This window comes from Elephas maximus, chromosome 11 (assembly GCF_024166365.1).
Source record: "Elephas maximus indicus isolate mEleMax1 chromosome 11, mEleMax1 primary haplotype, whole genome shotgun sequence".
Classification (NCBI taxonomy): Eukaryota; Metazoa; Chordata; class Mammalia; order Proboscidea; family Elephantidae; genus Elephas; species Elephas maximus.
This window is the reverse complement of record NC_064829.1, coordinates 103,724,336-103,735,000: the sequence shown is the minus strand read 5'-3', so window position 1 is coordinate 103,735,000 and position 10,665 is coordinate 103,724,336. Positions and strand designations below refer to the sequence as shown.

At 53.0% G+C, this 10,665-nt stretch overlaps 1 protein-coding gene across 1 annotated transcript in view; it reads right to left on the bottom strand.

The window, feature by feature from the left end:
- Window positions 1-996: 996 nt before the first annotated feature.
- The window catches only part of NOVA2 (NOVA alternative splicing regulator 2), a 35,955-nt gene continuing 26,286 nt past the window's right edge, over window positions 997-10,665 (bottom strand). The window contains exon 4 of the mRNA XM_049902417.1: window positions 997-8,244. Coding sequence (XP_049758374.1) covers window positions 7,162-8,244 — 1,083 coding nt within the window. The 3' untranslated portion in view covers window positions 997-7,161. The remainder of the gene's footprint in view (window positions 8,245-10,665) is intronic.

Here is a 10,665-nt window from a genome sequence, read left to right as displayed (position 1 = left end):
AAATCGTAAAATGTGAATGATGCTGTTGAATCCTTGTATAAGAGTAACATCCCCCCCCCCCATTTTACAGGTGAGGAGATGGAGGCTCAGACAGACAAAGTCTTAGGGTGACACAGCAGGTCAGTGGCAGTGCTGGGACCTGAACCTGGATCTCACCCGACTCCCAAGCCTTAACCTGTTGCCGTGGAGTCGATTCCAACTCATGGTGACCCCATGTGTGTCAAGAGTAGAACTGTGCTCTATAGGGTTTTCAGTGGCTGATTTTTCTGAACATTGCCAGGCCTGTCTTCTGAGGCACCTCTGGGTAGACTTGAATCTCTAACCTTTCAGTTAACAGCTTAACCATCTGTACCACCCAGGGACCCCCTCCAAAAGTGTAACCCTGGGCTATACTGGCTCTGTTGAGGGTTGTGTATTTGCAATGCTGTGTGTGGGGATGTGTAGTCCAGGACTGTGTTTGTGGAATGTGTGTGGTGGTGGGGAGGGGGTCATTCGCCTGGATTATTGGGCCCTGGAAGGTAGACTGTGAACTCTTGCTCCCCTCAGACACACTTCTTGCTCTGAGTGCTCACCCAGTCCACAGAGATCCATCCCTCCCTCCTCCCCTTCTTGGCCCCTCCTGGGGGTCCCCCACCCACCTCCCCTAAATGCCCAGAGCCCTGGGGTAAAAAGGGGGAAAGAATTCAGGGTGAGGGTGGAGGTGCGGGGAGGAGGGAGAGGGAAGGGGATGGGTTAAGAAGGAGTGTGTGATGTCAAGCAAAAAAGACAACATTAGACACAGATGCTGAGATGGCGTTTATCGTGGCAAAAAAAGGTGAAGTCGCCGAGGGGGAAAGGGTGGGGGAGGGGGTGTGGTGGGGGCTGGGGTGGGGGCCATGGAAGCTAATACATGGTGCACTAGGTCACAGACGGACACTGGGGGTGGGTGGGTGGGTGGGGTGGGCGTGGCCCAGGCATGGCAATGGGGGGAGGGAGGGAGGAGAGGGCAGTGGGCCCCAGCCAGGAGCTTCTGGAGGTGGTGGGGAGGAGGTGGACAGTGTCCCTGGTCGCAGAGGATGGAAGGAATCAGTCAGAGGAGGTTGAATGGAGAGGCACTGGAGGCATGGCCATATGGCGGGTAGTCAGCCCAGGAAATGGAATGTGGGGCTGGGGCAGCAGGCGGTGGTGGGGGACAGGCTGGGGCTTGGGCCTTCTTAACCTAAGGATTGAGGAGACCCAAGGGACTTCTGAGGTCCTCTAACCAAGAACAAAAAACAAAAACAAAAAAACAAACCCACTGCCACAGAGTTGATCCTGACTTATAATGAATGACCCCATAGGACAGAGTAGTACTGCCCCCTAGGATTTCCAAGGCTGTAATCTTTATGGAAGCAGAATGCCACATCTTTCTCCTATGGGTTGGCTGGTGGGGTTGAACCACCGACCTTCTGGTTCGCAGTTGAGCACTTTAACCACTGCACCTTCAAGGAAGGTCCTCTAGTCCATTCCATTTTTACCAGGAGAGAAAACAGGACTGGGAGGAGGCTAAACTTAAGGTCCTAACAATTGGTTATCTAAATGCCCTCCCTGCCTCCCCTCATTCTTCCTCTAACCTGTCTTGTCTGGAACAGAGAAAAGGAGAAGAGAGACGCTACCTCCTCTGACTCCACCATTGTCTACCTAGGGCTCCTCAGCGAAACTGGAGAAAGAATCCCTTTCATAGATGGGAAACTGAGTCATCCCGCAAGACTAAACTTTTCCATGCCTCCCCACCAGGGGATGTATGCTAATACTGATACCTTGAAATCCCTAGCTTTGGAGGCAGGTGAGGGGACTCACCTTGGGATTCTCCCAAATCAAACCAGGATGTGGGCCATGCCTCCAGTGGCAGGAATGCCAACACAAAGAAAAAAAAAAATGACTCCCCATGTCCCCTGGCTCAAACCCAGTATAAAAGTGACTATTTACAATGAAGGGATGGGGAGTGGGGGGGCCCCTCCCCCGCAGGGAAAAGTGGGGCCTGGAGTGACGTCACCACTTGGGGAGGCCACGCCCCTGGCCCCGCCTTTTAAAGGGATAAAGCCAAACAGCATAGATACTTATATAGGATCCTGATTCCCCAGATGAGGGAGGGCTGACCCTAGGGGTGAGGGGTGGGGCATGGGATGGGGTGCGGGTGGGGAGGCATGGGCGGCGGGAGGAAATGGAGGAAAGATAGCTACTGCCCCTCACCTCACCCTTTCCCTCCCCACCGCCGGACACACAGTTTTCCGTGGGATGAACACAGAAAGGGTTAATCAAAAAGAGTTCGATGAGCGAGTCTGACGGTCGAGTGGGGCGGGCTGGAGCAATGAGGCCGAAGGTCCCGGTGGCCAGTGGTGATGGAGTCACTTAGAAGATGAGAGGTTGGTGGTTTTGGGGGGTGGGGATGGGTGAGGAAGAAGGAGGTGGGGGAGGGGGTTAGGTGGTACCCCCCCAATTATCTCTGGGAGACAAGAGTGTCCTGGACTGGCTGAGAAGGGGTTAAAAACCAGCAGCCTACATCACCCTCCCCCCCCAGACTTTCCCATCTTCTTCCCAGCCACCAGCACTCTATCACGACTGGGAACAACACCCAACAGCAGCGGCGCCAATTGACAGAAGCCCCCTCCACACAGGCGTCGAGACAGCTGACTGCAGGGGACAGGGATCGCGATGGCAGGCCTAGGTGTCGTAAAATCAATGTCCCCGGCCCGCTGGGCCCGAACCACCAAGTGGGCATCGCGATCCCGTTCTCCCTATCGCGACATCCAGTTCAGGCTTTCGCGACAGCCGGCGCCGGGTTCAGGACTGACACGCAGAAGGTGCGGGGCCTGCCTGGAGATAGCACATGCGCCCAATCAGCGGCCTGGACAACCAAATGACCACTCAGTCTACCACAATTGCTAATCCTGGTCCTTGAAACAGCAATAATCAGTGCAGGGGGACTTGTCTCACTTTCCAAACAGTAGGCCACCATGCCGAAACAAAACAAGGGAAGGAACAGACAGGAGAAACAAAACAAGGGGATGTTGAGGGATTTGAGGGTCAAGAAGGGTGAAACACCATTCAGAGAAAAGTGATACCGTATTGTTCCAAGTATAAGTTCCCAACCGTCTATAAGTCGACTCTTACGAAGTTACGAAGCGCCGTTTGAGATACCCATGATTCCCACCTATAAGTCCAGGGCAGGCTTCAGGGCAGATAAAGATGGCACAAGCATCACCTTCTGATCCCCCGCCCTACTAATTATTGCAGTGAAGCCTCTTTGCCCCTGTAGAGATGGCTGGGACAGGGTAGAAGAAGGTAACTGGGACAGCTTGGCTCAGAGCCCCCTGAGACAGGGGATGAAGGAGGTGAATTTGGCACATTGAACCCCTTCTTCTCATAAGTGCTTTGAGATCCTTCTCTCGTGTCCAGCTGGCACCGCCCCTAGGGCCACCAGAGTAGGGGTTGAGCTGATCCCCCCCTCCCCAATTTCTATAGATTTGCCCAAAGGAGGCAAATGGGGTTCTCCCCGGCTGGTGGAATTTGGAGTATCCAAAAGGGTAGGGGAGTTAGCTGAACAGGAGAGTTTTTTTCTGTCATTTTTTTTTCTTACAAAGATTCTAAGAAAAACCTGGGGTGGGAGGAGTGAGAAAGGGGGATTCAGTTTAGCTAAGTGTTCACAGACTTTTTTAATGCCTCTTAGGAGCCTTCTCCAAGAGAGATGGTTCCGTTTCCTCCCCTCTATCCGAGGTCCTCTCCCCCCAGAGCGGCTCAGTTCCAAGGAAGTTTGGCACTTTTTTTTTTTTTTTAAATGAATGGGGAAATAGGGGAGAGAGAGTTGAGGAGAGGGGGAAGACAGACAGACAAAGATAGAGACAGGACAGACAACAATGGGAGACAACGGTAGGTAAAAACAGGAAGTCATAAGGGGCCAGAGAAAGAGAGAGAGGGAGATGCTGGGGGAAGATGTGGGGAGCTGGAGGGCAAATGAGAAGGAACAGAGAGACAAGTCAATGCAGCAAACACTTATTAAGCACCTACTGGGTGCTGAAGAGCAGGGTGCAGGGAAGCCATCAGAGTCTCTGAGATCTGATTGGCTAATGGGGAGGGGAGAAGAGGTGATGGGATTTTCAATAATCCCCATCCCTGAACCCACATCTGTGTCCCCTCTGGACAAACTGCAGCAAAAAGATTGAGGTCAGATTGCAGAAGGGACTTTCAAGGGATGGGGAAGACAGTGGAGTGAGTTCCCAGGGTAAAATGGGGAAAGGTGTGTGGCTCCCCAATCACAGACATGAATGGGGAGCCACACGCCATTTCCCATTTTGGTGGGTGAGCTAGCTCATTGAGCTAGCAAACTACCTTTCTGATACCCCTGGCTGGCGGGGTAGGGGGTCCCCGAGATGTGAATAAGGAGGAGGTTGTCACACAGACACCCCAAGGGAACACTTTTCAGGAGGCCCAGCCTCCAGAGATGTATCTGTGTGAGTGAGAGGAGTACTGGACCCGGCGCTGACTGGGACCCTGACTCCCTGAATGGGTCTACAGAAAGCATCTGCTAAGTCTAGGGCAGCTGAGGATGCAAATGAGATGCAAATGAGATGCAAAAGAGCTCTTTCAGATCCCACCTCCCCATGCCCAAACCTTACTTTACCTCTCCCTGGCTCCTTCCCCTCCTCATGGGGGCCTGGGGATTGTAGGGGGATATACTAGCTAGAATATGCAATACCTGTGGGTGGAGATACTGTGAAATACTGTAAGGTCTTTTGAGAGGCAGAGGGGAGCCATGGTCCGTGGAGCCACCCCACCTCCAACCCCAAGAGCCCCCAACTGCAGAAGATATGTACAAAATTACATCAAGAATTGTTTTGGCACTCAAATCTCCATCTGGGTTTAGTTTGGAGATTAAGGGTGGGAGGTGATGGGACGTGGGTGATAGGAGAGGAGGAAATGGGGCCTGGCCCCCCACCCTGGAGATGGAAAGAGCACAGAAAAAGTCACCTTAGTGCCCAAGCTATAGCTTCCCATCGGGTGGAAAGGCTTGGCTGGGGAATTCAGTGCAAGGTACCTCGAGGGCTATTGCTTTCTAGGGATTTTCACATTTTGATTTGGGGGCGGCCCTCTACCAAGGGGCAGGGGTCTCCCTGGCTTTAGGGGTAGGAATTGTCTCCGGCTTTTCTTCCCTCCTCTTTTGAGAGAGAGGGATGAGGAGGCCTGGCCCCCAAAGCCATGGAGATGAGAAGGGTCTGGAAGACCTAGGAGGGGGACAAATGGGGGAGGGGGTGGGTGTGGGATGCCCCTCCCCCAGAAATGCTGATGATGGAACTAGGGCACTAGAGGCCCTGCTTTGGGTTGGAGAAAGTGGAGGTGGTCTCCAAGGAGCAGAGGGACGTATATGGGGGTGGAGGTGGATCTCAGCTATCCTAAGTCCATAGGGTTGTCAGGCCCTAAAATCTCAGCCCACCAACAGGTCCTTAGAGCAGACCACAGCCACAGTGCTCAAGGAGACACTTCCAAACTAACTTTCAGGGCCGTCTGGCCTGTCAGTCTCCGTCAAAACTTCCTAGCTCCTCAGAGCCCATGGTGAGCCATACCAAAACATTCTGATCCATCAGATACCACCAAAGTATGCCAGCTTATCAGAGGCCATCAAGCCAACTTAACTCATGAAGCATTCTGGCCCAAAGCACCCTACCAAGGCTTGCTTAACCCTACAACCAAGCCACGCTGGCCTGACAGAGCCACCACATATTTGGCTCACCAGACTCAATGAAACAAAGCCACACAGACACAAGCATGCATACAAAGGTGGGGGTGGGAATGCGGGGTCTTTTACAGTAGTTTTCACCAGCTCCATCTTCCACCCTCCCTGCCAGGGTGAGTTCACAGACTTGGTGTGTTCGAATACAGATGACCCTAACTGTATTGGTTCTTTTTTCGTGAGTTCTCCAGACTGAATCCAAGTCACCCCTATTCTCCTCCTGGGAAGATTTCCCAGGCCATCATCCCACCAACGTGGGATGTGGGTGGAGAAAGGCATCAGTGATTGGCCATGACCCAATACAGGAAATGGGTGCTTCATCCCAATGACATCACAGGAAGTGACCTCAAGACATCATAGGAAGTGATCTCAAGACATCAAAGGAAGTGACCTCAGGACATCACAGGAAGAACATCCCTCCATGATATCACCGAGATGGCCTTTAGGAAAGGGCTCATTAAAACATCATAGGAAATATCTGGCCCTGTTGTCATCATAGGAAGTGACCTTTGGTGAATTGCTTCCTGTGATATCATAATGAGCGCCAGAAGCACTCCAGAAAGTACTTGACTCAGTGACATCACAACAGGGAGCATCATTTGCATTACTCTAGGAAAAGCCATAGTAGATGCCACAGGAAGTTGCTCTAGCCTCTCACAAGAGTCTTGCCCATGGGACTGGCTCAATCTACAGCTGGCCTCATTCTCAGCAGCCACCCCCCCCAATACAACCTGACAACGAAAGAGTGAAAATTCCCATCTAGAGGGGCAACTCTAGTGGAGGGAGAGAGAGTAGCTGAGACAACCTGGGAACTATGGGGTTCCTACTCCAAAAGTCCCACTTCAGCTCAGACTCTTCCACTACCTCTTCTCCCATCACTTCCCTCGCATCTGGAACTGCAGGCAGGAGAGGTGGGGTGTTGTGTTTTGGGGAGACCCCTCATTTCTGGTGACCCAGAAGCTCCCTCCCCTCCTCCCATATGGAAACAAAAACGTAAAAAGGAGAAAAAAAGAAAAAAAAAAAACAGAAAGAAATCCTCATCAGAGAAAAAAAAAAAAAAAGGAGGGAAAGAAAGAGAAAATAACTCTTTGTTTTCTATTAAAATCAACAAAATGCAATATATACAGATATCACACAGACCTGGGCCCTGGGAGAGGAGGGTCAGGCCCAGTCAAGCACAGGGAGGGAGGAAGGAGGGGTCAGTTCAAGGTTGGGGACCAGGCCCCTGGGCCCCGTCCCCAGCCAGTACTCAATCCTGCCTATGACTATCAGAAGGGGGGGTGCAGTCAGGCCTACCCCAGCCCCATCCCATGAGGAGCAGGACTACACCAAGCTGAGGTCAGGAGTTGGGGGAAGAGAAGGAGGGGGAGGAAGAGGAGGGACAGGGAGAGGGGTGGGAGCACGCACCACAGGCCTCATCCCACTTTCTGGGGGTTTGAGGCCCTCACCCCCTGCTCATAGGTGACCCGCTGGCTGATGAGGTATTGGGCGGCTTGCGTGGCCGCTGGGCTGCCCGTGATGGTGACCCGCCGGTTCCGCGTGCCTGGCAGGAACTCTCCCTTCTTGGAGATCTGGATGCGGGCGCCTGTGAGCTCCTGGTACTCCACCAACGTCTTGCCCCCCTTGCCCAGGATGGCTCCCACCAGGTTCTCAGGCACCGCGATCTCCACCAGCTCCTTGGCACTCTCAGCTGCCAACTTCTCTGCCGTCAAGAAGCCCCCGGCCGCCCCCGCGGCAGCCGCAGCGGCCACCAGCGGGCCGCCTCCTCCACCTGCCCCACCACCTGCCCCAGCCCCGAGGTAGCCATTGGCGGCTGCGGCCAAGGCAAAGGACCCCAGGGCTCCGGGGGGCGGGGGCGGCGGCGGGGCGGCCCCTCCGGCTGGCCCAGCCCCTGCCTCCCCCGCGTAGGACGCTAGGAGGTTGGCAGCGGCAGCAGCAGCAGGGTTGGCACCAGCGGCCACAGCGGCCAGGACACCAGAGGCTGCGGCCGAGTTGAGGCCCAGGCCGAGGGAGTTGGTGTTATAGCCGTAGCTGGCCAGCGTGTTAAGCGCTGTGCTGATGGCCAGCAGATCGGTGCCTGAGAAGGCGGGCAGGGCGGCGGGAAAGGCTCCCACTCCTGCCAGCCCAGCAGGACCCAGCAGGCCAGAGGCGGCAGCGGCTGAGGCTGCGGCTGCAGCAGGCAACACGTCGGCGGGGCTGGCATACGGCGAGCCGGTAGGGTTGGAGTTGGCCACGGGGCCGGCCACGTTGGCATAGCTGATGTTGAGGCAGCTGCTGCTCTGGGGGTCTTCCTGCACCTTCTGCACTATGGCGCTCACAGCCTTGTGCACCTGCTCGGGCTCACCGCTGACTGTCACCACGCGCTCCTGCAGGTTGATTCCCTCCGGTTTCTGGGACAGCTGCACCCAGGCACCCGACTGTTCCATCACGGCTTTAACCGTTGCGCCCCCCTTGCCAATGATCAGGCCGGCCGTGCTGTTGGGGACGATCAGCTTGGCCTGTGTGGGGAGTGAGAGGGAAATCTTTAGGGCAATAATTGGAGACTGAAGGATAATATTAGTCCAGGGCTCCTAGCCCCAAGATATTTCACACCCCTCCTCTCTCATCTGTCCAGAAATCTGGTCCAGTTTGTTCTGGGTATGCAGCAATATGACTCTGTTGCTGTTGTTAGCTGCCATTGAGTTGGCCCCCAACTCATGGCGAACCCATGCACAATGGACTCAGATGGTTGTGATCCACAGGGTTTTCAATGGCTGATTTTGGAAGCTGATCACCAGCCCTTCTTCTTAACCTGTCCTTAGTCTAGAAGCTTCACTGAGACCTGCTCAGCATCATAGCAACACACAAGCCTCCACTGAGATGGGTGGTGGCTGTGCATGAGATACACTGGCTCAGAATCGAACCTGGGTCTCTGCCATGGGTCCCCCCAAAAATGTGTATATCAACTTGGTTAGGCCATGATTCCCTGTGGTTGTCCTCCATTTGTGATTTTCCCATGTGTTATAAATCATAATCTCCGCCTGTGGTTAAAGAGGATTAGGGTGGGATGTAATACCCATGCTCAGGTCACAGCCCTGATCCAATGTAAAGGGAGTTTCCCTGGGGTGTGGCCTGCACCACCTTTTATCTTACAAGAGATAAAAGGAAAGGGAAGCAAACAGAGAGTGAGGACCTCATACCATCAAGAAAGCAGTGCCAGGAGCAGAGCGTGTCCTTTGGACCCGGGGCCCCTGCGTGGGGAAGCTCCTAGTCCAGAGGAAGATTGATGAGAAGTCTGACAGAGAGAGAAAGCCTTCCCCTGGAGCTGATACCCTGAATTTGGACGTTTAGCCTACTTTACTGTGAAGAAATAAATTTCTCTTTGTTAAAGTCATCCACTTGTGGTATTTCTGTTATAGCAGCACTAGATGACTAAGATAGTCTTCCACATGGAAGGGGAGAATTCTACCACTGAACTACCAATGCCTCATAATATGGCACTACCAGTTGTTAAAATTATGAAATGCTTCCATGTTGGCTGAAAAATAGCCAGTACTTTTTTTTTTTTTTTTACTTGGCATAGTGGTTAAGAGCTCAGCTGCTAATCAAAAGGTTGGCAGTTCAAATCTACCAGCTGCTCCTTGGAAACCTTATGGGGGCAGATCTACCCTGTTCTATAGGTTTGCTATGAGTCGGAATCGACTCAGCGGCAATGGGTTTTTTTCCAGTTGGTAGTCTCTTGATCACCCTGTTCCATGCTCCTGAAGCCCCTGATACCTCCCATTCATCCAGCTCCTAATGGCTTAATGCCTGACCCAGTGGACAATTCCAGAATCCTGCTCTTAGCCTGCATTTGTACTCATGCCTTCTCTATCGTTAAACGCTTTGACTCCCAGCCCTGAAAGAAGGCATCATTAGTCTCACTTTATAGATGAGCAACTTGAGGCCTAAGGGGTGAAGGGACTTGTCCCAAGGCCACTCAGATAGTGACGGAGCGGAAATCCAGTCTCTTGGACTCACGGTTCATTGGGCTTCCCACCCTATGACATGGTCTTCTCATTTAACCCCTTTGTTGTCTTATCTGTAAAACAGAGACAATGTAAAACCTTAGGTCTAAGAAGGCAGAGGGTTAGAAGACCTCTCAAGGATGGTCTTAAGCACTGGGTTATTTAAATATGATGGCCCCCCCTTCTCAGTCACAGAGCAGCCCCTCCTTCAACCACCCACGTGGCCAAGCAGAGGCAAATCTAATCAATCTTAATTCCGGTGGACAGATTTCAAAACCAATATTGCCAAGAGCATTTCTACACATAAATTCCTCCTTCTCAGTCCTTCCCATGTCCTTTCTGACCTGTGGATCCTATGCCCATATCTGCCTCTCCTCTTTGTCCCTAAGCAGACCTGGGGGCATTTGGGAAATTTGTGGGTATGGCTCTGGTTGCCACACAAATTGGGGGCAGATGTGGGCATTCGGTGGGCAGGGCCATGGATGTCTGCACTTCACAATTTGAGGGTCAGACCCTCACAATGAAGAACTATTCCCGGTCCTGAAGGACTTTTGAAAGTTTTACAGGACATTCATTTGGTGAAAAACCTGTTCGTAAATCTCTGAGCCCAGAACTGAACTCATGATACAGTTTGTTGTTGTTAGCTGCCATCGAGTCAGCCCCCAAATCATGACCACCCCACGTACGATGGAACAAAACACTGCCCAGTCCTGTGCCACCCCCGTGATCGGTTGCGGATCTGGCTGTTGTCATCCCTAGGGCTTTTACTGGCTGGTTTTCGGAAATAGATTGCCAGGCCTTTCTTCCTAGTCTGTCTTAGTCCGGAAGCTCCACTGAAATGTTCAGTATCATAGCAACATGCAAGCCTCCGCTGACAGGTGGATGGTGGCTGTGCTAAGGTGCACTGGATGGGAATCAAACCTGGGTCTCCCG